Here is a 27,526-nt window from a genome sequence, read left to right on the forward strand (position 1 = left end):
TGTGATTTTGGCACCCTTTTCAAAGCCCCAATGAAGAACGGTTACTTCTTGGTGATTTTGCCTTGCTTTCTCAGTGCAGCACTCTAGTGAAGGGTGTTCAAGGAGAGGAATCTTGCCTCTGGAGTTCTGGAAGTAGCCCACCAAAGTTTCAGGAGGATTCATTCTTCAGAAGATAATGCACTCTATGATGGTTACAAGTCCCAGGGTATTGCTGGTTTGCAGCCCAGGAAGGTCACAGCTCATTGTGGGATGGCTCCAAATGTAGGACATCACACGACTGATTAGGCTCTCTAGTCCAAGGGAAGGAGTCATCCGCTTTGAAGCTTCCCTGTCACATGGAAGACAAGGTCGGGCTGCAGCGGTTACTCAGAAAACTCTGGTGGTCACTGGAAGTGGCCGTGGATGCCCTCCTTCTTCATCTTTGTATTTCAGTTTCCAATGGTCAACTCATGCATCAGCCTCAGGATCCGCTCCTTTTATGGTGGAACCCACCATTGAGCACCCATGTACCATTCAAACATTGAGTGGTGGCTGCCCTTTCGGGACAGTCAGCCTCCCAGTTGGAACTAGTTTCAGGCCGGCACAGCAAAAGGCAAAAATCAGCAGAGTTTCAGAGACCTCTCCTGTTTGCTGTCCTCAAAGACACACTGGTGTGTTGGCAGGCTTTCCCATGGAAACCCACCACAGACAAAAGTCAAACCAAGCCCTCCCCACCCTGTACAGTAGAGCAAGGACCAAGAAAGGACACATCATCTTGAATTGGTGAAAAAAGAAAACTATTTCCATTTTGGGTTAATGGTGACCCTTCTGTGCATTACTGTGGCTGTGAGAACAGCCTGCGAGTAAACATTGCACACAAGTCAGTATACTGAATCCACTGCCACCAGCCATTCAGATGTGCTTGTCACTGTAACCAAAAAGTTACAGGAGCACTGAAAAAAGGGATACAGTGTAACCCCCCAGCAGCCACCATAAGGTGGTGTGTGCTCATCCCACAACCGAAAAGGTAGGAAGGATACTAAATATCCCCATTTCCTTGGGAACTGTTGTTCTCACAAGTACAATACCAGAAAATAAAAAGGGAGAACCAAAGGTCTCTCAGCAACACTGCACAGAGAGTGATGAGTGTTGCAAATGTCAATGAAAGATGCCACAAAACTTGGAGGAAATCATGACCCCAGATAAAGATATAAAAAGAAATCGAAAAGGTTCCCAAGGTAAAAGAATTAGTGAGCCTCACTCAGGAGAACTGACAAAAAATCCAGTAGTCCAGCAAACAGTGCTGGGGGTCTCACGGGTGGAGGGGGTTTCACATAAAATTGAAAATCTACACAACATGGTAACATGACATCTTCATGCATGCAGCACACACTCAAGTACATAGGAATTACTTGTAATTTTGAAACGTTTCTTGCTCCTACTTCAACTCTTATCCCTGGAAAAAAGATGTTTTTTAGGAAGGTTCCACAATGTGTTTTCTGATTAAATGGCTCAGTAGAAGATTTCCAAATGTATATTGGTTCGTGTCGGCTCAGCCTCTTACCGGATCCACATCTTGCAAATATCCACATTTCTTCCAAATGATTTTCGTGAAAACTACTGCTAACAGAGGTGCAAAGTACTGGTGCAATGAAGGGATGAATGCAGTAGAAAGGTGGATGAGCCTGTAACTAATACTTGTGCTCATACTTCTTTTTTGGGTGCAGTTCTGTTTGGCATACAGAGGATTTCTGCAATCGCAGATTGGTTTGACCTTTCGATATCAAGACAACAATTTAGTAACGGCAAACTACACAGCGTGGTTCCCGTACGGCTTTGCCCAAGGAGACAGGTAAAAGAAGGTTTCAGTTCTGTGTACACTTTGATTTTGCATGGTGTGGAAACATTAGAATTACAGCGCCATTCATATTCAAGTAAAGATATGGGTAGCATTCAGTAAGCCTTAGTGTAATTCTGTGAGAATGATCAGGTGTAGCGGGTTTTAGGGAGTGTTAGAAGTGTACCAAAAAAAGTAGTGGAACTGTGATTCAAGAGGAGAATAGGGTAGGCAGGAACAGAAAAACTTGCAACACATTTTTCAAGGGTTGAAGCCGTGCTGGTTGACAGCCAATTGAGTTGAAACAGATTTCAGTTTAGCTGTAACTGATATCCAGTGGTAAAGTGGCGAAGTGTGCTTTAACTTCACAAAGAACAGTTGCAGAATGGGAAAATGTTTGCAAAAAGTAGTGGAACTCTTAACAGTAAAAAAAGGTAGTGGAACGCCACTCCCGAGCGTTCCCGCTCACTTTGACCACTGCATTTAGGATACAACTTCAAAGAAAAGGATGGTGGTTAAATTCTCCGGTTTGTAGCAAATACACCAATACAACAATAGTAGTAGCTGGAGTAGTTGAGCACCGGCAAAGTGCCGCACTTGGCATCTGACTTAAATGGTAGAGCAGAGTTTTTCAGCCGCATCTCTTCTGATAGATTAGAGAATAATTCTACACACAGCTTTCTCCAAAGGTGGTTGCTGATAATAAAGCCAGAAGACTCCTTAGCCTTAGTTTGCTGCTTAGAAGGCCACGAGAAGAGAGGGCCAATCAGAGGTGAACTCTTCCATTTAAATGGGGCCTTCACAGTGCATACGGGGTTATTATCTTTGCCCCGGAACATTTTCACTTTTCTGAACAGGAATCAGAATAGGCAACCACACCTGTGTGAGGCAGAGCGTATATGTTGCCCAGGGACAATGTACATTTTGTGCAGCCAAGACCCTCCTGAATGTCTCAAAAGGAGGTTTGGCCCATGGGAGTAGTAATGTTCTGTGTCCACCCAAGGAGGAGTGAGGAGTCGAAGCCTGGCCTGCTACCAAAGCCAGGCTAGTCACTGTGGCAGGCAGAAAGCACTGTGGCTCAGGCATAAGTGTGTGGGTAGAGGGCTGAGGGGCTGGACTGCACCCATCTTTCTTGGGCACATAGCCACAATCAGGGATAAGGGCAGGTGTGATCACTGCACTCTCTTGGTGTACTGATAATTAAATGGGGAATGCAATTATCCGGAAAGTGTTTTCATGCACTCAACACTGGGGGGTAGGGGGGCACATTCTGTACAGGCACAAGCAGGGTTAATGTGTGCAGTGTTTCTCAAATAAATGTGAGCTCTGCCCCAAGGAGGAACAAACTTGAACAACATAAATCAAGAATGTCACAGCTTCTTACTGAACCCTTGCAGCATTAAGTGTTTCCATTTCTCTACTGTGTACACAACCGCCTTGTTCTTACTGTTTTTAGCTGGTCCTACGCATGCATAAATCTACTAGACCTCATAAAAACAAAATATGATGGAAGGAGCTACTTTCTGAAGGCTATTGCTCTACAGCCGAGAGACGCTGAACACCCCCTGTATGTGGATGTGGTGTACATTGGACAAACGGCTACAATTGGGAGCCTAGGTGGTGAGTTCTGCACATGTTAACTTTTTATCAAATTTAGCCCAAACAACGCTACTTTACACGAGTAGTTTCCCTTCTTTGCAGCAGGGCAACAGTGGTGGCGAATGCACATGCAAGCATGCGGCTTTACATTTGCGGGCACTTATATGGTTGGCGGAAGGACATCAGCTTTCACCCACGATGCCTGATATCATTGTGAGGTAGGGCAGATAAATTAGTGGGGAGAGAGATGGAGGGGTCAGAAGAGAATGCGCAGAGAGCGGATGCAGTAAGGATACAGGAGAGAAGCAACACACATGTATTAGTCGAGTTTTCCCAAAATGGTATTTGGTTGCTCTGTAAAAGGGGTAGAAGGCAGGGGATGAATCGGTGAATGATGGGGGGGGTGGACGGATAGATATATGCGGGAATCAGAGTAGTTATGTGTGTAGAAGAGAAAGGAGGAGACGAATTATGCAATCGAGTCCATCCATTTCCACACTCGATCCCAGTCTGCAGAATTGCTCTGCACGACCCCTTTGCAGAAGTATACTCAGGAGGAAAGAAACGTGGGCAAGGGGGCAGCAATAGGATGTAAGATGGGTGTTAGAAGAGAGGGCAGAAAAGGAAGAGCAGAGATGGTGTAGTTGGAAGGGATTGCTGGTAAGAGAGGTCGAAGAGAGGGGCGACCACGAAACAAGGAGTGAGGTAGAAACAAGGTATGACAGCAGGGATAGAGAGAGTCAGGGAAGGCGCGCGGCGGGCGGCAGGGGGCATTGTTGACATGATTATTGCTACATCCAGCTGAGGGGGAATAGTCATTAGAAGAGGCGCCTTGGTAAACCCGGGAACATCATTGACGCTAGTAGGCAGAGCATGAGCTGCAGCCCAGAAAGAGGCATTTTAGGGAATGCTGCTTTTACCTGTTCTGGTGACATAGATTTCAGGTATCTTGAAAAGTCCTAATGGAGGCGCTTCAAGCTGTAAGCCATGGGTAGGCAGCATGGACTATGAGAGCCCCTTGGCGGATGTCTATTATCAACTTCACAAGGATACTGGAAGGCATCCCTTTGAGAAAGAACACCGCTGAAACAGCGGAGAGCTGAATGAAAATAAACTCACGTTTTGGTATTAGGCCCAGACCCCTTTTTTCTTTTGGCGGGCAAGGGCTTTTGCCGGAAATAACTTCTGAGTTTCCCTTGTGAAGCATTCCAGGCTGCCAGTTTTCTTGCTGGCACACAATCCTGGGATTTTCCCTTTTAGGATTATCTCGCCATTGTCGCTGCCGAATCCTGCTGGTGATAGTGTTGTGGCATCCCACTGTTCCTCTTCACTAGCAGACTGCCCCTGCCCCTTTTCTCTCCCAGTTAAGTCCAGACACTGGTGTGATACCACCTCTTCCCACTGACAGCTGGTGCAGGTTGGGCAAGCTCATTAGGTGAAAGGGTTTAAGAACCAAATCATAAGGAATAGTTAGACGCAACATGATTGTTGTCCCGGGAGGATAGCGAAAAAATAACAATTACGCAACTAAAAAACAAAACAATTCCTGTTACAGCATCTCAATGCCGGCGGGCTGTGTGAGCGCTTTAAAAAAGCAAATAAATAAATAATGTCACTTTGTTATGAGGCCTGTTAGCTTCGTCATGTGGGAGAGGAAGTTGGGGTGTGGGGCTGGCAGAAGGGAAGTGACGGGGACAGAAAAGAAGTGTTTAGTTTTGCCGAATAAAGAGATGTGTAAAGACGTGCTGTCTTTGGTCTCCCTTTATCGTAGGCCCGATCCGGTCTACTGGTGAGGGCCGACTAAGGTTCCCCGGCGTGGATTAGCGGCGCCCCGCTAATCGTGACAATTAACTTGTTAAACAATGTGTACGCCTTGGAAATGTGATGAAACAAAGTACCAAACGCTTAAGTGCTGTTGGGAGCCTGGGATGATATTTCACAAGGCAGAGGGAAATAATAAACCAGATGTATTCCTATTTACTGCCTCCCCTGTTTCCGCTTCGCACTACTTGCAGTTTTTGGTCAACATCTTGTCTATGCAGAAGTAAAATTGCTGAGGTGCTTTACTTCGTAACTTGCATTCCCTCATGTGTTTCTAGCTGCAGGAGCCATTGCCAGAAGACCTGCCGCATTAGCCCGCAGAGGAATATTCATCAGTGACATTCAAGTGGACGAAATACAGCCTCTGCCCGCACCCGCAAGCAAGCAATACGCACTGACCATTACAACAATTGACTGTGGTTATAACATACCACTCTTGGCAGTTGCCTTCACTCAGGTGAGTACAAGCATGCTTACAGTTTCTCAAAGCCACCCTGGTGGAGGTAGTCTTGGAATATGTGACCAAAGCCTTCGTTTCTGGGAATTGGAAGGCGTTGGCCTTATCTCCCCTTTTTTACATGATCCATGAGTCCAAAGTTTTGAAAACGGCCCTCTTAAAATTTTAAAATCATATACATGGAAATCTTTTTTTTTTTTTATGAGTACTCTTGACAATTCCCAGCTCTAATCAGATCCTTCTTCTGTACAAGCACTCAGTTCTTGCCACTGGCCGCGCATCATCTCTCGCAGAAGCGACAGGTGCTGGCTTCCTGCTGGAGCTGGTAGCAGGCATTGTAATGAGACTTCCAATATTGCAGCCCTCGAATTTAGTACTTTCCTTATTAGAACTCAGGCGAGAGGTGATCGCCAATCAGGAGGCCAGGAGATTGGGAGGCATCTCCCAGTGCCTCTCCCCAAGTTCACCATGTTGATCACTGTCGGCAAACTAAAAGCACAGTTTAGCAGCCTGGTCGAGCACCTTGGGCAGCTCAACGACATAACTCCCACGTGTGGGGAAGAGGAAGACGGGCCAGTAATGGTGCTGGTCCCAGGCCGAGGCCCTTGCTTTGCTCTGGCCTACCTTAGGCCCGGCTTAGGGACCATTGACGACCTTGTCCAACCTCAAACGTTAGGGTTATCTGCATATTATAATGGAGTAGTGACATCCTAACTCCCACATAGTGGGAGGGGGAAAGGGCCAGAAATGGCACCGATCCCTGGCCGAGGCCCTTGCTTTGCTCTGGCCTACCTTAGCCCTGGTTTAGGGACGATTAACGACCCTGTCCAACCTCAAACGTTAGGGTTATCTGCATATTATAATGGAGTAGTGACATCCTAACTCCCACATAGTGGGAGGAGGGAAAGGGCCAGAAATGGCACCGATCCCTGGCCGAGGCCCTTGCTTTGCTCTGGCCTACCTTAGGCCCAGCTGAGGGACCATTAACGACCCTTCCACCCTCAAACGTTAGGGTTAGCTGCATATTATAATGGAGTAGTGGCACCATAAATCCCTTGTACTGGAAACAAGTAGGACGCCTATAAATAAATGTTTCTTACTGCCCAATACATTATGCAGTTATGCAGTAACAATGCCAAAAGTGTGTTACTATGTCGGACTGTTAAACCTAAATTCATCCAGGGGCTAAAATCCATTAATTTCTTCAGATGTATGAATACATCCAGATGTCTAAAAGCAGGCATTTTTCTTTTAAAGGGCAATGCGAGTGGCACAGAGAACTCGGTAGAGTACAGAGGCTCTACATGGCCGAACGATGCTGTGGTCACCGTCGAAAGGATCCAGGCAGCATCTCCGCCTCTAAATGGAACCTTTGACATTCATGCATACGGAAGAACAATCAGCGGTAGGCTTGAATGCCTGTATGCTTTCCATTTCAATGATTTCTAAGACAATGGGGCAGTGTTTATGGCTGAAGGGTTGTGGCTTGAACTCCCTGTGAAGGACAATATCCAATAACGCCCCTCCTTCTGGGTGATAAACCTGTGGCTGGCTGATTGACCCAAATCTCTTCTGTATTCTGAGGAGAGACCCGAGGCATCTTACCTGACAGCCTAGAAAGTGCTCTTTGTGGGGTTGGGGACGAAAGCGCTTCAAAGCATATTTTTCATTCAGAGTGTGTTCTGGGAAGTGTACCTGAGATCTTCATGACAGATCTCATTCTTTTCTTTGGATTTCAGAATTTTGGAACCAGAAAAGTTAGTTTTAGTTTATAATAATAATAACACTTTTGTATAAAGCACTCTAACCTGTTGCCTTTGCACTGCCAACAAACACCCTGATTCACAAAGCAGTGCAAAGTGTAAAGTCACTTTACACTGCAAAAATACACTTTGCACCGCTCTATGAATCAGGGTGTTTGTTGGCAGTGAAAAGTGACTTTGCACCCCACAAATAATTCCATAAATCAGGCCCAGGGGGTGTGATTTACAAAAGGGAAATGCAGGACGAGCAGACAGGGAATGCCCAGAGGCGGTCTTTGCAGAACAGAGCGTGAATGCGTATGTAGCACTTCTTAGCATGCCTAGATATTGGCTCTCACTGCAGCAAGGTTCTATTATATGCCCTGCAGGGAGACACCGGGAACCAGATTACAGAACCTTGCACCAGTGCAAGTGCAGGTTTACATTGTATTAGCACTGCGGCAAAGTTTGGCCTGGTTAAAAAAAGAATGCTTTCAATGCTTTTTTGCACCATTGCAAAGATTCCACTAGTCGGTGCTAATTTCAATCGCTATTAGCACTGGGGCAAACTTTGCCCTGGTGCAAAAATGCATTGAAAAATTGCGGTTTGCCCTAAGGAAAACTTTGCTCTAGTGCTCATAACGTGCAATATTGCACTTGCACTGGTGCATAGTTTCTGTAATCTGGCGCCCGGTGGAGGGATTTTGGCCAAGCGCAAATCAAACCTGTTCCCAATGCAAGGGTGAGAGCGCCAAAGAGTCATTTCCGCTGAGGTATGTGAGCAATTTTATTGGCTTATTCTTTACCTGCCACGTGCCCCTCTTATACTCATAATTAAGAGTGCAAGAATGCAAAACTGTTACCATCAGCGAGGATGTTAAAACACACACACTGCAGATTAGTACCTGGCAGGGGTGTGGTTTCGGCCTCCCAGACAACTAGGAGGCTCAGAATGGGGGCTTTACCTAGTGGTAAAATCCACACTGTGAGCCTCCTCGGAGCTGGAGGCTGCCATCTTCCTCGGATGTGTCTAAGTTAAGTGGTCCCCTGTGCCCCTGCATCCCCATCACCCCACCCCAAACCTATTTCCACATATGCAATTATTTATTTATTTGTTTATTGTTCACTTGTTAGGCACGTATACAGGAAATAAATACTGTTTCAAAGCACCCACTGGGCAACAGGGAGGGGACCAGGGGATGCAAAACACTTAAAATATATTTTAAAAAAGAATATTAAATACAGTGTGGAGGGGGGGATGAACCTACTATGCCTTGAGAGTGTTCAGAACATGCAAGTGCATAAAGGAGGGGGAATGGGATAGGTGCTCTGGCAATAAAAGGTAAGTGCGAGCCTCCATGGTGGAGGGTGAGCCGCGGCAAGTGCTCTGAATAGACAGAAGCTGGGGCGATATGGTGTGGGATGTTGGGCCCCGAGGATGCATAAGGGCCTTGAACACCAAACAAGCAACTGTGAGATTAGCAGAAAATAGAGGCATGGAGAGGAGGTAAAGAGTAAAGTCGTGAGGAGCTTCCAGAATTTGAGAAAGTCCTGCTCAAGACGGAAAGGGAGGAGCTGGGCAAAGGCCGTTCCAAAGAAGGGAGCCAGCTAAGGAAAGCAATCAACATACTGCCCTCTGTTTAGCGAACTGCTTCACACACAAAAGTTGGTTCCAGTGGAGCGCAGAGGTCTAGAGGGGGAACATTCAAAAAGAGAGAGTAGCAGATAGTGTGGTCCCCAGCCCCAGACAGCCTTGTGGATGATATAGAGGGATTTCAATTTAATCCGTGAAGCAACTGGGAGCCAGCAAAGACTTTTTAGGGCAGGAGAGATGCAGTCACTCGGTTTGAGGGCAAGGATAAGTCTCAATGCCCTATTATGGATTAGCTGGAGGGGTCACAGTGTGAAAGAAGGTAGATTCAGGGGGAGGCTTTTGAAATAGTCAAGACTAGAGAGATCCAGGGCTCGGGTAAAAATGAGCTTCTGGGGGAGGTGAGAAAAGGTAAAATTCCTTTGAGAAGGAAGAGCTGAAAGTGGGACTTTTTGGCAATGTCCTGAGTTTGAGGGAGGAAGGGGGGAGAGGAGTTGAAGATGACTTCAAGGTTTCTGGCTTCACAAGAGGGAGCATGGGGAGAGCCCATGTGGGAAGGCCAGAGTGAAGGGAAGCAGTCCGGAGCAGGAAGGGTCTCTCTTTTGCCGGCATTGAGGCAGAGATCATTGGAAGTGCACCAGGCCTGGATGGCAGAAAGGCAGTTAGGGGTGATGGAATGTGCAAGAGGGTCAGCCGAAAGTTTGAAGAAGAGGTGTGTGTCATCAGCATAACAATGGAAGTTGGAGGGGAATGAGTGCCAGCTCAGTAAGGTAAATGTTAAAGAGCCAAGGTGAGAGGACAAAGCCTAAGGGGACACCTCAGGTGGAGAAGGAAGTAGGAGGAGAATGTGCCCAGGATGACTTGGGAGGAGCGGCCAGTTAGGAAGTAGCAAGTCAGTTAGGAGCGGTCAGTTAGGAAGTTAGCTTCCCACATTCCCACCCCACTTACCTGGTGCTGCTTGGTCCCTCGCAGGTGCCGGGAACATTAGTGTTCCCCTTGCATCCCTGATGCACAAATGACCACCATGGAAAGGGAGAAGGGACTATGTATAGTTCCCTCCTCCCCGATCGATGGCGACCATCTTGATTTGTAGTTTTTTTATGTTGAGAACCTGTGAACATGTTATTTGGCAATTTAAAAGCTAACCCTATTAACACCCTTGTACAACATGTTGTGGTACTAATAGCAATATAACCCTTTCATTGGGGGCATTACCGGGGCAGGTAATGCCCCTCCAGCTCAGGTTATATTGCTTAAGTATTGAAAGATGGTCAGTAAATACTGAAGCACAATCTAAAAGAACAATTAAATTGCACATAATATATGTATTAAGGATGTTTTGGAGACGATGGTATTAGCTATGGTGAATGCACTCCATATTTAAGTGTGTAAAATGAAAAACCACTAAACCTTTCACTATTTTACGGTTGATGAGCAGAACTTTTCAGAAAGCTCTGAATGGTATCTGCTTTTCAGACCTAATGACTGTGAATATTCTTCTCATTTTCAGGTTTAACGGCGACTATATCAGCTGTAGATTTGCAGTACGCATTGCAAGGTATTCCGGAACTGGGGCAGTTGCGTGTGACGGAAACGTCTGGAAGTTGTGTTGGCTATGCCAGGAAAATCCAATGGTTGAGTGCAAGCGGCAAGCAACCGCTCTTACAGGTCGGAACACGCTTTTTGCCTTTTGATGCTATTTTTAAATGAAGCATTAACAGCAACTTAATTACGCAAACATTTCCCTCATGCACCAGGTGGATGATTCCAGCATGACAGGAGTTAATGCCACAATGAGCACCAGAAAATTAACCGATGGGGGTCTGTTCCGGCAGAATATCTTGGGAGACTTGCTCCGTACACCTGAGAGACAGCCACAGGTATTCCCATGCACGTGTTTTGACAATAGTTTTGATTGTCAGCAGTTCTTTAGTTCAACTCCCGATCGCTCTTGTGAAATATTGTGGTGTTGAGGATATCGATATCTTCAAAAAGTAGAGGCTTGGATTTCGTATAACAAGAATGGAAATATTGCCTGCCAGGCTATTATGTAAGTTTATGCAAAAAGGACGAGCATACTCGTCCTTGGCACTTAAGAGGTTAACACCTGGCCCACTTGTGGTCCTGGCGGCCATTTTACATTCCATAGTTCTGCCAACAGTGTGGTTCTTCAGTTCAATCGACAGGATTTTATGGCTGCCACAGCCACTTTTAATATAAGAGTGCTAAGCAGGTCTGTCACATGCTGGGGCACCGGGTTACCTGCGCAAGAAGCAAAAGAGTCAAAAGGTTCTCTTTCTGCAGGTAAGGATGCAGGCAGCAGTGTATTCCGTTGCCTAGGGATGCACGAAATATCCGGCCTGCTGTAGTCATTGATCCCTTCTCAGACATAAATCCCCCTACAAAATTCTAGTTACATGAACCTATAGCAGAACTTTAACGATGCACAGTCTGATGCCAAGTATTCCGAAGAAGCAATCATGCGCCCATGGTCCCTGTTGGCCATTTCTTCTCAAGCTTCGAAAAGGTAGACTGGCGCGCAGCTTAGCTGGTGAGAAAGGTAAGGAGCAGTGCAGGCAGAGGTGTTGCTAGTGGGGTTGGGGGTCTGAGGGGGCTATAGCCCATGGTCTTTTGGTTGTAGCCCCAGATAGAAGCTCAGGGGCTACAACCAAAATGCTAGTTAGCCCTGAGTCCCGACAGTCCTGACAGTAGCATAGCCCTGGATCTATTCCAGTCCTATTACCACCCCTGGCAGGCAATCACATTTGTATGACATCCGACGTATTTGTAGCTCACTTACCGTTCAACCTTCCCAGAGCAGGCCACACTTCACGGTCCATTCGGTCTCCAGCTTCACATTTCTGTGCCTTTCATCTGTACTGGTCCGGTGCCTCATTAGCTTCTGTCACTGTGCTGAAGCTCTGTGTCAAAGATATGCCTTAGCCGAGCTTAATGCACTGCCACCTCAGGAACCCGTGCACAAGAGTGAGGCATCCAAAGACCCTCTGAATCAGTGCTGCAATCCTGCAGCGCAGAACACAGAAAAACACAGTTAACCATGACTAGCATGTTCTAGAACCTACATGATGAAAATCAACAAGAGCTTACATTTTGCAAACTTGCTTTCCTGAAAAGGAATTCCTACTCGGTGAATCATGAAAATAAAGCAATACCTTCAGTTTGAAATGTTTAAAATAGAAGTGTGTTACGCCTTTTGATGTCATCGTTATTTTAGTCCACATGTGTGTATAGTTTGCGCATCGTATCCGCGCATGTGATATTCTGCAATGACTGCATTTATTAGCATGCGTTTTATGAATATTTACTGGGACTGTGTTTGTTGCCTCCTAGGTTCAAGTTTATATCAACGGATTGCCATCTCAGTGTGCTGGGAAGTGTGGATATTTTTGGGACCCTTTGAAAACTCCTGTCATTACTGGAATGAATGCAACTGACGGTAACTATTACAACTCATCGAGCGCAACATTGTATCCTCCAACATGTGTCGACTCCATCATGACATGCCTTCAACCACACTCGACGAGTATGCGTGCTTGCATGAGTTCTATCTCGCTGCATCAAATCCCTGTGGTATATATATGCATGCATTCGCCGTAGTGACACGGAGCGCAGTGACACAGTCCAGGGCGTATTGTACACCAGCCTAATATCACTCTATTACTGCACGCTTACAACCACACACCGAGATGAATAAAGTCTACCTGAACTGAGAAGTTAGAGCAAGGCCCTAACAGGCCCAATAGGGAGATACAAGGCCCTACCAATGACACACATACCTGATACAAGTCGCAATACTGTGACATAACAGAACATAAACATGTTCTAAACTATAGGATCATTTGAAATTCTATGTACTGCATGCAAAGTAACCATATATGCAAGTCGTATATTGCCGGAACGCCCACGACACGCCCCCACATGAATCGAAAACAGCCAGTAACAGCCACCTTTGTGTGTTCTCCAGGCATACATGCACCCTCAAAACAGTGTGTGGGGTCACCTGCTAGCAGGCCTGCATCTCTGGGATCCAGTCCGGGGTCCCCCGTAACGGTTACCGGCACCCTGACAACATGCATACAATTTATTGTAACTCAGGAAAAACTCGGAAAATCTGCATGCAAACCCCCGTAAACGTTTCCTGCCCCCCCGGTACACTGTGTGCAAGCACCTCTAAGATAAATCGGTACCTCAGCTTCATGCACGCACACCTAAATCTGACACCGATCTTACCTCTGTGCTGTTAGTCCTATGCGCAAGTGTCTGATTGCCTGCCTTCGGTTGAAGGTTAGTATGAGGGCTTTCCTTGGCCATTTTCCTGCCTGGAGGTTGCACCGTCAGATCCCTCAATACGTATTGTTACGTGCAATAGTGGGCGTGCGATGGGCTGTTGCGGGTCGTCCCTCATAACACCCACTTTTTCACACGTTGTTCCCCATTTTCGTGTTCTGCCCCCCGTGCCCACCCTCTGCGCAAGCCACACCCACGCTGTGTGTGGTGTCTTGCGCAAGGCACGCAGCCGCTTGTTGGGGTGTGCCAGGCTGCCGCGAAATCCACGGAAGCCCGAGGAAAATCTTGCGTACTCGATTCCATGGATCGATGAACGGGATTACGCATGGAGTTTGTCACGCAAGTTCCATATTTTCCACGCAAATATTCCATTAATCGGGCCCTAAATCCATCTCTGAATCTCTCAATCTGCAAAACAAACCACACACCTTCATTTTCGAAAATAGTTATTAACATTATTACCAAGAACAATAATGATTCCTATTTTTAACAATAATAGAATTATATTATTTACCTATAAGAATAACGATTGTTAATAACAACAATAACAAAAGTGTAACCGTTATTTTTAGAGTCTGTTATTATTATTGTTCTCTTCATTAGGGTTGGTATGGCCTGCAGCTGTGGGCAATGCTGAAACTTAATTTCACATGAATGCAAGTTAGCGACTGTGAGCATTGGAAAGCTACTATTTGATGCCTTTAAAAGCTGCAATTTCACTGCAAATGCCAGCAAAACTGTTATTAGCACCTTGTCAAGTGGTGGGTGAAATGAAAATCACACGTTTCCCATGGCCTCGCGCCAAAGGGTTCGCATGAACACGAAAGTCAGAGCTCTAACCTGCACGTGAATTTACTCCACCATGGAGGCCAAGAAAGGTCGAGAATAGTAGTAAAAAGAAGTCCCCTTTCCATGGCCATATAGGAAGAAGATATGGTCACGTGAGTGGCGGTGCAGGGTTTAGAAAATAACAGGCATCTAAAAAGGACATTTCCCCTCACTTCCCTTCCATTCCCCGACACCACTCCACCAAATCTGCCTCCTTAAACAGTAATCGCTAGTTTAAAAGCAGCGCTACTTAAAACATCTGAATTAAAGTAAAAAAAAAACAGTTATCCTACATTTCCCTAGTCCCAGACCGAGTCGCAAAATTCACAATTTCATGAGCACATGATCTGCACAATGTTGAAAAGGCTATGTGCTGATTCTGTTTTCTCTTTTTCTATATTATGAAATTGTTGTTCTATGCCTTCCGGTTTGTCTCAGGCATTCCTCTCCTGTCCCCTGTCTCCCTGTAGAGAATAATGCACAGGGTCTCAATTACTGTCTCTTCTTCATAATGACGAATAAGGAATTTAGGAAGTGTGAGTCTAGCGGCCACGACTGGACAAAGCTAGCCTCGGTCATTGCTACATGTGGTGGAAAGTGTGTGCTTGGAAGAATCCCTTTAATTCACAAAGCTGAACTGCTGGCATGAGCGTAGTCTTATTTAGTAATTGTATTGAAATGAATCATCTTTCACCCGCTACAGAGACAATAATCGCTGATGATCAGGGATCGGGAAGTGGGGACACTTTCACAGGTATGCACTCTTCATTTTGTATTACGTGGTACTTGATTGACAGTTATGAAGTGTCACCCGTTTTTCTAATGTTACTTTTCATGTTAGATTTCACCTTGGCAACTCCAAGACACACCTTCTTATTCACAGACATCGAATGTGCATCTGAACATTTTATAGAAACCTGTGAATGTGACGGATTGGAAGCTTTGGATGAATTCCCACCACTGGGAATTCCTGGGGACAGCTGTGCACTCACTGAAGTACTGTCTGTGCCACTAGGGAGAGACAGGAAGTGATGTTGAAATAAGTCTGGTCTGACAGTCGACGGGCCAGGGCAGCCAAAGCTGCTAGGTCGGAGGCCCAGGATCCCACGGGACCTTTTAAACTCCATCTGAGGTCATCAGTGAGGTGTAGCTTGGGCCCAGGGGTGAAAAGCTGCCCAACACAAAATAGTGATTGCCACATACTAGTTCCCTTCTCTATATCCTGGCTTCAAGATATTGGCATTTGAACATCAGGCAGCATGCAGGAAGCCCGTCTAATGATCTGCCACATGTCCAGCTGGGGCAATCTTAACACCTTCTCAGCCGGAAGGCCCGGATGCTGCAAGAAATGTTGAACTGTGACTCGAGGCACCACAGCAGACTGACTGAGCACCAGGCCTCAACAGATTTGAACATAGGTCAAAATGTCCTATGAATTGTCCTGGATTTCTTCTGGAGCCCAACAAGGTGCATTGCTGGAAAAGGGATTGCAAGTGCAAGGCGCTCATGTTTGTCACCACAAAGCTAATACAATCATTCTCAAATCTGGGTATCTGCTTGCAAACTTTCTCCCTCTAAATGTAACTGTTAAGATGGATATCTAAACTCTGGCCTGGTAGGCAGAGGTTAGGAGGCCACCCTAGTTATAGTGAACAAGGGACTCAGGGAGGTTAGCCAAACCCAATCAAGGTAAGCATGGAGAGTAGTCAAGGTTAAGTCTCGGAATAGGTGGGGTCAGGGGTCCAGAACGAGTCCACACATTGAGATATACAATGATTTTATTTAGATAGTGAGTATAAAAATACTATGTCTATTATAGGCCCAAAACACACTAGCAAAATGGAAACCAGCATGCAATAATATCACACAACACTCCAAATATAAAACATATATGCAGTCACAGTTAAGTACTAAAGTACTACAATTCAGACAGTTCACCCCAAAAGGCAAGAGGTTAAGCAATTATAGCACAAGTCCACAGTAATGGAGCCCTAACTGTATAAGTCCAACCCTACACTGAATGGAGCCTTGTGCCCAGAGGTTCACAAAGTACTTGTAGAAGTTCTTAAAAAGTTAGGAAGTGTGCCTGGGGGTGTGAAGATTGTTCCAGAAGTCTTTCAAAATGATTTACAGGTGAGTAAATGACTTTTCCTAGATTCTAGAGTAGCTTTTTCACCAAACAGTTAAAAAAAGAAATGGAGTGGAATGGAACATACATCAAAGTTCTTCACAAACTTTATAATGGAGGAGACAGGGGCACTGGTAAGTATTGCGACTACTCACCACCCTTACTCCGATTTTCCCAAAACACTTGGCAGGTTGAATGGGGGTCGCTTAAAGTAGGTTTTCACACTGTTTAATCCGGTAGAAGATGCCAAGAAGCTGCAGCTGCAAGTAAAGTTCTGGTCGGGTCCAAGAGCTGAGTCCAACTCTTTCCAGTCAAGGAATGCAGAAGGCACCAATGCAGGAATCTTCAGGACACTCTTCCAGAAGGGGGATAGCCAGGCCCAGCGATTGTCACCACATGAGAGTGACAGCAGGTGTCTCAGTAGTCACGAACAGAGGAAGCCTTCCAGACCCGTGAATGCTGGGACGCTGAAAATTGGCAGGAAGGCATTGTGTAGGAATAGCTGAAAACCACCGAAGATCTGGGCAAAAACTCAGAACAGCCACACTTTTGGCATAGTAGCCCAAAACAGAGCTGGTCAATCCAGTGGGTAGTCCAGGTCCCTTTCCAAGGGCTCTAGACTGCAGGATCATGACAAGCCATCAAGACTGGTTGGTCCCACCAGTCCAAAGGGCCAAAACACCGTCAAGGATCTTATGAGATCGGTAGTCAGGTAGGGCTTCACCAGGACCGCAACATGAATGGACGCCAGGCCTCTTCAGATTTTATCCTCCCGTCTTTCGTCATCTGCACAGCTACACAGTATACTTGGCTCCTCTTCTGATCTGCTGGAATGTCTGGCGGACTCTAAATTCAGGTGAGTGATCAAAGTCAGCCCTCCAATAGCAGGATTTGCACCACTGATGCACAGCAGCAGTGGTCCAATCAGGGACCACTGTGGAGCTGACTCATGCATTGGGACCAGACAGTCCCAACCCATGAAATCTTTGCATATCTGTAAAAAGTCAGGACAAGGTGTAAAAAAAAAAGAAAAAGGTGTGGGGGTCCATAGAATATGGAGGGAAAGTTGCCTAAAAGAGAAACATTTCCTAACAGTAACCAACCAGGACTCTCCCTGAAATGGATTCAACCAACTGGGAAGGGAGGACATTTTTAAAATGATGCCTCAAAGTACCGCCTTACCCTCACTGTTGATGCTCTCCATGTTTTTATTTCCTGATGGATGCTGTGAGTGCTTAGCCAAGGAAAGCGGGCACTGCAGTGTACCTAGCTCACCTTACACTCAGTGAAGTCAAAAGAAGCCATGCCTCACTTTTGTGGTACTTGGCTCACCAGCCACTGATGTGGAGCCGGGAAGGCTACAGATCCTTTAATATATCATTTAGACTTCACTGTCTGCTCTTGGATGAAACTTATTCCTACTGTGGTTGGGAAAAGCTCCTGATAAATTCCCATCGTGCTTTGGGATAACTGTGTAATGCATATTCCAGTCTGAATCTAGTGATGTTACCACAAGTCACTAAAAAGGTCACTGACGCCACTAAATGTCCATTGCATGCGCTGTGTCATATGACACCAGACCAACGGTTTTTCAAATGTCCACCATTCAATTGGATGTTAATAGAACATTTTCAAATCAATACTTCAGAGAAACACAAGTCTTGTGATAGCTTTTACTGTAAATGCAACCAGGCATTTAGCAAAGCTCAGATTCAATTAGCTGACAAAATTTCAAATGTGTGGATTTAACTGAAGAATACAGAAAACGTGAGGAAACCAATTATGGGAGGTGCCATTTTCTGCAAGACGGCCTTGAATTTTAGACACAATAATTATGTATTAGCACAACCTGCGCAGGCCGCCCTGTGCTTGATGTAATATACACTGTAGCCCGAGGAAGCTGATGCTCTATTATAAATATTATCCCCCATGGGCCCCATGTTACCACTTTATATGTTTCCAAGCCACCAGCTACAGGGTCTGTGGGCAATACGTTATTTATGTTAAGCGTACATTTCTGCAGCCATGCCTTTTTTTTAACGAAAGAGGTACTTGGTGAGTGGATTACTTTTAATTTAATTTGATTTATTAAGCACACATAACTAAAATAGCTTCAAGGCGCGTGTGCAAACTACTTTAAAACAGTCGAATAAATGCACTCCTAACAAAGATAACAGGCAAACAATTAGTAGAATGATGAAAGAGGGCCACCCCAGGTTTCCAATCATTTCTGCTGCAAAAGTGCGCAGGAAGGCCAATTCAGTGGTTAATTTTAATTTTCACTAATGCTCTGACAGCGATTCCGTCTCATGTGCCCGTTTTTTCCTAAATGTGAAAAGACAGCGCTTCGATCGGCGCCCACGGATGCATGGCATTATTCAGGTCCAGTAGTGTGTGTAGGGTGAGCAGTAAGAGTTAATCACTGTCTTTTTACGCTTCACAGGTCCGTCTGAAGAAGGGCGGAACTTAACCATTTTCGGATCCGGATTTGCTGAAAGCACAACCAATGACAACACGTATGTCTTCATTGGCAAGGTCGATTGCCCAATCATCACTGTGTCTGGTAGGTCACTGTTTTTAGAATGCTAAAATTTTCAGACCTCGCCACTCACACGTTTTTAGTTATTGCAAAGTTAAACACTAACAAAAGAAAACTACGAAAATCAAGCAGACGTACCAGAGTAGGGTGGACATTTTAATTAGGCCACATCTCATCAAAACAAAGTAATGTATTAGGAAGAGTGACGCAGTAAACGCCAGAGAGTAGCTCGCTAATGTTTTAAAAAGTGACTAACCATAGGATTAAACAACCAAAGAAATATGTTTGCTTTTGGCGGTACCTTTTTGGTAAGGTGGAACTCAGAATGCTGCGCATAGGGGAAGGTGGTCATGTGCTTCTCCACCCATTAAGGCCACACTACCTGGCGGTAGACTGTGTCACCTTGGACTTATCTACACTATGGAGCAAGAGTCTGACACTTTTGGTTTACCAGATCTTTTGGACTACAACTCCCATCAGTCTAGGGTGAGGCATCATGGGGGACCTAGTCTAAAACATCTGAATAGCCGTACATTGCACACCCCTGCCACGGAGGCTGTTAGGCAGTCCTGCCAACCGACCCCTCAAACCCTTTTCAGAATAAAACCAGTCTTTAGATGGTGCTGTTAATGGCGGTGTCCCCTCGTCCTCTTTACGGTTCCATAAAGGCCTTTGCCATGACAGCATGGACAGAGGCAGGGGGTGGGCTTCCTTTGCATGGGCAACATCCCCGTGCATATGCCGCCTGCACCAAAGATACAGTGTGCTATGCTGATCCATTCTCTAGTGGGTGGATTTTACCATTGGGCGGTAAAAGAGTTTCATTTTCCCTCAAACCTATATCATAGCACAATAGATCGATTTCTGACGGGTAATGCTTTGAGAAGACAGTGCACGACACTGCCATCATTCCAGAAGTAACTGTTTTTGGGGAGTGCCTTGCAATAAACACTGCATTATACCTTTACCATTCAACAAAGCACTGCCACTGGATGGCATGTGGAATAACCAAATTAGAATGATATCGTGCCTGTTCTAATGTGGCACCACCCCTAGATTCTGCCAACTCCATATGGCGAATTGGTAAGGCTGCCCATCTTTAGACCAAACTCTAGCTTATCTGAAACTTTTTTTGTTGCATAGCAGGGTATGCAGTTGTGCTCTAGGGCACTCTGGCACTTGTTTCCCACCCGGGTAAGGAGATTACAGCAGCCAATTACCAAGAGGAAAAACATACAGTGCCCCCATACACCATGTGCAGACCCTTTACCGGGCAGTTCAAAGAAATTGGCCTTGGCTGGCGAGATAGGGATTCATTTTTGTGATTCCAATCTGCCCCGACTTTTCTGTCCTGCGGGAATATATACCATCCAACTTAGCTGATGGTTTATCCTTTCTACAATCCCCATTGTGAGATCAGCACACCCCACCTTATGTGGGGTGTTGAGGAGATACATGGTATCCTCTTTCTCACTGTTAGAGAGATATTTGTATCCTCTCTATATTTTATGTTGTGGGTCCAGCACACCCCACCTTATGTGGAGTGCTGTGGGGTTACGCTGTTTCCCTTTTCTCACTGCTTCTGTAACAGTTCTGTTAGTGTGACAAGCTTACAATTATGGCTGGTGGCAGTGGATGTGTTCTACCGACTTTTGTGTAATTCTTACTTACAGGCTGTGCATACAGCCACAGTAATGTACAGAAGGGTCACCATTCATATAGAATGGTGGCTTCTTTCTTTCTCTGGCATTTTTAGTTTGCTTGTCCTTTCCTGGGCCCTCTCCTGTTGTGTTGGGTGAGGGAGGTCCTGGTTTGATTCATGTCTTCCACGGGAACCCTTTGTGTAGTCCGCTGAGGCTCCAGAGTGTCTGTGAAGACAGGTAGTGAGGGAGGAGTCCGAAACTCTACAGTCCTTTGTCTTCTGGCATGCCTGCAGGAACCATTTCCACCCGGGGGGCTGGCTGTCCTGAAAAGAGAGCCACCCCCCAGAATTTGAATGTTGCATGGCTGTTGATTGGCTGGGTTCCTGTATAAATGGCCTAGATCTGGAAGCTGAAGACAAGTCAACCACGTGAGCTGAATCCGATGAACGAAGAGGAAGTTGCCACTTCCAGTGACCAGAGATGCCTGCTGGGTAACAGCTGCCTGTACTGACCCCTTCTTCCTTGCGACAGGGGAGTCCCAAAGACGACGACTTTGACCCATAGACTGATGGGACCAATCCATCTCAAGCAGACCTGCATTCCAAGCCATCCCATGACAAGCTGTGATTTTCCTGGGCTCCAAACCAGCAATACCCTGGGAACTCCAGCCTGAGTGCTGTGCAACGTCTTCCAAACAATGAATCTCACTGAAACTTTGGTGGACATCCAGAAGCACGATTCTACGCTTTGAAGTCCCCTCACCAGAATGCCGGACTGAGATAGCAAGACAAATCCATTCATCTGGTACCTTGGAAAGAGCACAGAGTCGCGGGAAGCACTGAAATATCCTTTGTTGGGAGCCTTTCCTGTTGATGGCTGCTGCAAGTTCCCGTCCAGTGTCCGTTCTTTCATCACCACGACGAAGAGTCCAGAGACCGGAGTCCTGTGCTGCTACATCATGACGATGTCCATCTGTAAGGTACTCTTCACTGCCGAGGTACTCTAGGGCTTAGGGTAATACTTACCTAAAGTCGTGTGTCGCCCCTCCGTGGCTATAGTGGTGATTCGTGTAATTGGGAGTTTGCCCATGTCAATCACCCTGGCCTACTGGAACGCAAATAGGGAGCCTTCTATAAAGTCCCTGAACACTTCTACTAACTCTAAAGTCTGATACCTACCTGTCTGATGAGAAATCCTATGGAACTCTCACTTTCCTACAGTTCTGCCTAATCCTGACCTGCCAACAGCTGGCTCCTGGACCTTTGCCTCAAGAACACTCATGCCCTAGAAAAGGGAAGGACTTCCAAAGTATAAGGCCTCTGCAGATAAAATAGAACCAGTGTTGCAAAGTACTCACTTGCTATGTGTTAGTGTTGTAACTTTGATTCCTGAAACAGAATAGGTTACAAAGTGTTACACAGTTACTACTTACCTTTCAGTTGCTTACTGCCATTCTGAAAAGTATACAAAGGTATTTACTTACCTTAGAATTGAGTTCCACTATTCTGAAAAGTCGCATTGGTATAACTACATATTCCTGAAATAGAATAAGTGTAAGAGTTTTTTACCAATAGGGTTTTGCTTACCTTGAATTGCATATTGCCATTCTAAATGTGTGATACTGAGTTCTTACTTATCCTTGAAGTGCATACTGCCCTCCTGAAAAGTAATTACTACGTTCTTGCTTACCTTAGAATTGTGTTCCACTATTCTGAAAAGTAAGGTTGGTGTAACTATATTATTCTAGAAAATGAATGAGTAACATAGTGTACTACCAATAGGGTCTGCTTACCTTGAATTGTTGTGGGTCTTTCTAAAAGTCTACTAATGTGCTTTTACTCCCTATGAATAGCATACTACCATTCTAAATGTGTATCACTAGGTTTTACTCACCTTGAACTGCACACAGCTATTCTAAATGTGGTTTATGCTTTGGTTTACTTAGCACAAGCATTGTGTGGGTTGTTATAATATGTTTATGACTTCTAATAGTACTTACCTTTCTGAAGAATTTTCTTTGCCTGCGTATATATAAACAAACCTTTATTTTTATAGTGCATTCGGGTATGAGTGTTTCTTTGGACCATATGTATGCTACAGGTTCTTTGTATCTTCCTACGGCCCTCTTTCCCTGCTAAGATAAGGCTGACTGCTCTGCCTTTGCTACCACCATATCAGGTGGCACAGGCCTGTTCTCAGAGCTGGAGTTTCTGTATTGTCCAAGGTAGTTTTATAAAGTCCCTTGGGTGGACTTTAGAAAAACTGTACTAACAGTGATGTCTTTAGTTCATTGTGATTAATAGAACATTTTCGATGGCACTTCATTCTGCCAATGTAGCAGAGCTTCCCATCTGTGGCAGTCGTGGCATCAAATCCCTGGTGTTATGCGGGAGTATCTTTTACACCCTTATTGAACATTTATTTCCCGTATGACCAGTGAAAGGCCCCAAGGATGACAAGGAATATTTTCCCACATTCTGTCATCACATTCTTATAGCTTGAATATGTCTTTAACCAATGACTTATGAAAAGAGCACATGACTGCATGTATACATGTGCTGACGGTTTGAAATGCAGTAAGATGAACCTCTCCCTTTGGGTTGCTTTCCATCATTAATTGCCTAAAATGATCATTGTTTAAAAGGTATCTTTGACATGTTGGGCCCTATATCGACTACCATTGTTTATTCATTGGTCTTTGATTGACAATCAGAGCTTTAGATTCCAATGTCCTGCAAGACTCGCAGGATATCGGTTGTATTGTGCCTCCAGAGTCCTGCCTAGGCTGAGCCGTTTCCTTGAGATGTGGTCCCGTGAGTTTCTTTATAGTGGCCTGCTTGTGCCCGTCCTTGGTGGCACCCTAGCTTTGCATTGCCAAAGAAGTGGCTTTGCTCTGTAGAGTGATCAAGCAATTTTAGGATGTGTTGATTTTGAATGCCCAACTTTTTAGATGCGACTATTACGTGGCCATTGAACGGGGGCCAGTGAATTACATCTTCCATCAGGATAGGCAATGGGTATTCCAAACATATTTCAAGTCACGTTTTCAGAAATAGGTGAACATCAAAAGAGCATGCATATATATTATTTAAGAGATGTAGGGGGTCGTGGCTTCTAGTCATTCAGCTGCTTCAGAGCAGTGGGTAGAAGCCTATCTAACAAAGAGAAGCCAATACGCAACACTACAATGAGAAGAACTAAATGAAGACCACATGCGCATGTCGGTCAGATAACATCACAGTCACTCCTTCCATCGCTTCCTGTCAAGAGTTTGCTGGAATAAAACAGATTCTAGCGCTTTAGAATTTTTCAAGGTCTGACTAGGGGGAGGGTCTTCTGCCCATGTCATTCACATGATTCTGCTCCAATGGACAGCCTACTTGAATCATTATGTTATGTCATGGCCTGAGATATCCTAATGTCCAGGTGCACAGCCAAGTTTTGATGCACTCCACAGAAGCCTCAATACATTGCATTCTCGATATTTACTGCAAATAAACAGCAGAAAATACAACCCCAAAAGTCACACTTTCATGCATTCTGAACTACAAATCCCATGAGAAATCATATTGATCATTCAACCTCCAGCCTTTAACCCTGCTCCATTCATACCTGCCTAACCTCCGAATTTTTCCTGGAGACTCAGGAATTTTAACCATTTCTCCGGGTCTCCGGGAAAGATCCTGGAATCTCAGGAATTTTGGTGGGGGACAGCTTTCATTGATAGCTTTTATTTTTGTTATGCTTGCAGGACTGCGCCGCCTTGGACTACCTGCCTGAGTGTGGCTTTATCTCTGCATCAATGACTGTGACGCTTCCAGCACATTGGCAAAAAGAATGCAGGTGAACCAAAATAACGCAGGTTTATTTTGCTTCACCTTTCATTCTTTTTTGCCGACTTTCAATGCGAACGCGCGTTTCTTTTGCTTTCGTTCTTTTTGCCCAGGTTAGGGTGGACTCAGCAAAATTGAACCACAGCCTCAGATTTGCAGGCTGGACAACTCACCACTGCACTACATAACTTGATGAAAAACAACTAAGGTGAAATGTCCAATTTCCGTACTGCAAAATTCAGGGAAAACACGTTGTATTGGTTCTTGGAGTTTACGTGTGCACATTTTAACGTGTTGATTTTATGGAAGGTGAATGCCTTTTGTCCTATGCAATGTGGGTGGTTGTGAAAAGACAATTTAATGAAATGTGCATATTTCAATTTGAACTGCAAATTTCTGACGCCACATCACATTACAACAGAGTTTACCTTTTTGACATGTGGGCGGAGTCATGTGAAAATGGGCAGAGTTTTGTGTGACTGTGGGCGGGGCATACATCTCAACAATTTTGATTTTCAAATGTAGGCAGGTATGGCTCCATTTGCTGAGCTCTTCCTCTTTTTGTTGCTGACCCTCACCAGGAGCCATTGTGTTTCTTGCGAAGGATTTCGTCTTTCACTGTTTAACCGTCAGTATTAAATAAACATGAAATCCCCCAAGTAACTATTCTGGAGTGCTCTATGCATTCTGCAGAATCAATGCTTCCTTAGGGGAGTCTGCAATGTACTAAGGGCATGTTTCCAACGTTTCAATGATAGCACAAGACTTGGTGATTGAGGGAGCCCCAGGCTATTTTTCTTATTTTTAAGCAGGGCTGACTTTTCTCCATAAGGTCCCATTGTGATAAAGCTAATACCTAAAATCGTGTTTTCCCTCAAATGTAAGGTACCTTATGTCAAATACTATCATAATTAGATAAGATGAAACCTATGAGAGAGGGTACTTGTAACATGCATTGTCTATACAGATGCAGAGTTCTTAATACTCGTAAGACTAGAACGCATATTTAATATATTTCATGCTGCAATAGAAAGAGGAACCTACTGCAAGTGTGGTGAGTGTCCTGCATCGAGACCAACAGACCTTAATTGAAGTAAACACTTGCAGCGAAGATATCCTTCACAGGTGTCCATTTGATATGCATGCAATCTTGTGAAAACTTTTCATGCCTGTCATTATCCTCATTCTTGCAATTTCTCTTCCAAAAGAAAATAAAATCGTCTGCCAGATCCTCCAAGGAAGTGCGGGCACTTTCCCTGTGATGGTCTATATCGCTGAACGTGGAGTTGCGCAGACAGTTCCGGACGGTGCCTTCAATTTCACGTACAATATCCGCGTCACTAGCATCTCACCTACAACAGGCAGCATGGCAGGTAATCAGAAAATCATATGTTTGACATTGTTGTTTTGAGCTCTCGTACCACAGGTATTATTATTGTTACTGTTTTTAGGGTAATTATTGATCGCAGACCTTGCAATATGAAATCACTTGTGGAATGAGACAAGGTTTATAGGTATGAGGCAAAACATGTACACAGTAGGTGTCAAATAAACGATATGTGAGGAATCACCCACGCAGACCTGGTGGCGAGACCGGGGTTCAGTTGAGCGCGTAGTGTAGCCATAGAAATCTTCCTGACAATGCAACTCCCAATAGTACCAAAGGACTGTTTGGAAGGGGAATTGCCTGGAAGATTTATGGTGAGTCGGAACACAGCCGCCTAGACAGAGAACACAGTGTCAGGAGTTGGGTTCACGAAGCAAACAAGAGCAAACAATAACTGAGCAAACCAAAGTACTCACGTAGTGGGATACCTCTGGGCAATGATAGCAAGTCAGACAGAGCGGAAGGCCAGAGATATCCAGGAAACCAGTCTTGGTGCTTGTCCGTGAAAATGTTCCAGCAGTGGAAGCGGAAACCCAGAAGAAATAGGAAGTCCGTCCGAGGAGCGTGGTTCCAAAATAAAGACAATCCAACCTAAACCTGTACCCACCGGCACGCGGATGCCTGTAGGGAAATGGAAGTCCGTGACAACTTCCCAAAGTAAATGTGTTCCTTGTGACAAGTTCCCAAAGTAAATGCGTTCCGTGTGACAAGTCCCCAAAAGTGAAAAGAGTTCCTTTCTGCATGAAGAGGAGAGTTTGTGCTCGCGAAAGGTCCGGGGAAAAAACAGATGATTGATTCCGTGTAACAGGATGTGCAGGAAGTGAGTTCCGAGGCGACAAGACAGAAAAATGTAAAGCAAGAGGAATGGTCGTTCTTTCCGAAGTCAAGGAATACAAAGTATCAAGTACGAGGCCATGGGTGTCCAATATCAATCTGTAGGGCAAAAACAGGGTCGTGGTTCAAGGCAACAGGTAACAACAAGAAGAGAGCTCCAAATGACAAAATTCAGAAGCAGCGTTCTATGGTCAGGGCGGAGATTTATACAGAGTCATGTGACCGCGAGAGGAACGTTGCACATGCCGTAGTCGTGCACGTACGTGCTCAGGCAACCAGCGTTTCCAAGGCAACCCCCAGCGTTGTCGGAGGGTTTGGAAACGTGAGGAGATGAAACGCTTGGGCTCCAAAGATCTCGGGGATTCGGGACTTGCATGTTTGGCACAACGTTTGGCGGTACGGGGAGCTGGTTTCCTGACACGATATCATGCTGGTAGGTGATGACCAAGGGCAATGAATTAAGGGTTCTAAGGAGCAAACAGAGTTTTAGAAGCGACACATTGGCTGAATATTCTTGCCTTATTAGGTCTTGTGGATAAACCTGTTTCTGGAGGGGTGTGAGACCTTTGAAGTTTCTTTAAATGAGAGCAGGTCCGGCATCTAGAGGGTCAGGGGAAGATGTCCCAGGGGGCCTGCCAAATTGGGTATAGTTAGGTGACATACATTTCTTTCTCTTGGTTTGGTTGTGTTTCCTCCCCTTCTGTCGTGGTTGTCATGCCTCCTGCTTATGCTAATAATGGCACACCATGGCACCTCTTTGATCACCCACTATTGCCTTGCAACCTAAGTAAAGGGCCGCAGGGTCATGAAGCGTGCCTTGTTTGGAACATACCATGGACATGGCTGATATAACTACCCGAGTCACTTCAAAGGAACCAAATACAACCATCACCAAACACATCCATAATAGTGGCCTGACACCCCTCTTCTGGACTTGCCATCTAACGACATGGCTGCCTATTTTTCTGATGGCGGCTTTGTTCGTTTTCTATGTTGTGAA

The 27,526-nt window shown here is 45.3% G+C and overlaps 1 protein-coding gene across 1 annotated transcript in view; it reads left to right on the forward strand.

Annotated features, from left to right (window-relative positions):
- PKHD1L1 (PKHD1 like 1) overlaps positions 1 to 27,526 on the forward strand; it is a 361,418-nt gene that overhangs the window by 110,125 nt on the left and 223,767 nt on the right. The window contains exons 22-30 of the mRNA XM_069622133.1: positions 1,707 to 1,831; positions 3,273 to 3,436; positions 5,521 to 5,714; positions 6,951 to 7,098; positions 10,537 to 10,694; positions 10,784 to 10,906; positions 12,378 to 12,483; positions 18,746 to 18,853; positions 25,514 to 25,678. Coding sequence (XP_069478234.1) covers positions 1,707 to 1,831; positions 3,273 to 3,436; positions 5,521 to 5,714; positions 6,951 to 7,098; positions 10,537 to 10,694; positions 10,784 to 10,906; positions 12,378 to 12,483; positions 18,746 to 18,853; positions 25,514 to 25,678 — 1,291 coding nt within the window. The remainder of the gene's footprint in view (positions 1 to 1,706; positions 1,832 to 3,272; positions 3,437 to 5,520; positions 5,715 to 6,950; positions 7,099 to 10,536; positions 10,695 to 10,783; positions 10,907 to 12,377; positions 12,484 to 18,745; positions 18,854 to 25,513; positions 25,679 to 27,526) is intronic.

The sequence above is a fragment of the Ambystoma mexicanum genome, chromosome 5q (genome assembly GCF_040938575.1).
Source record: "Ambystoma mexicanum isolate Mex_15411 chromosome 5q, UKY_AmexF1_1, whole genome shotgun sequence".
Classification (NCBI taxonomy): domain Eukaryota; kingdom Metazoa; phylum Chordata; class Amphibia; order Caudata; family Ambystomatidae; genus Ambystoma; species Ambystoma mexicanum.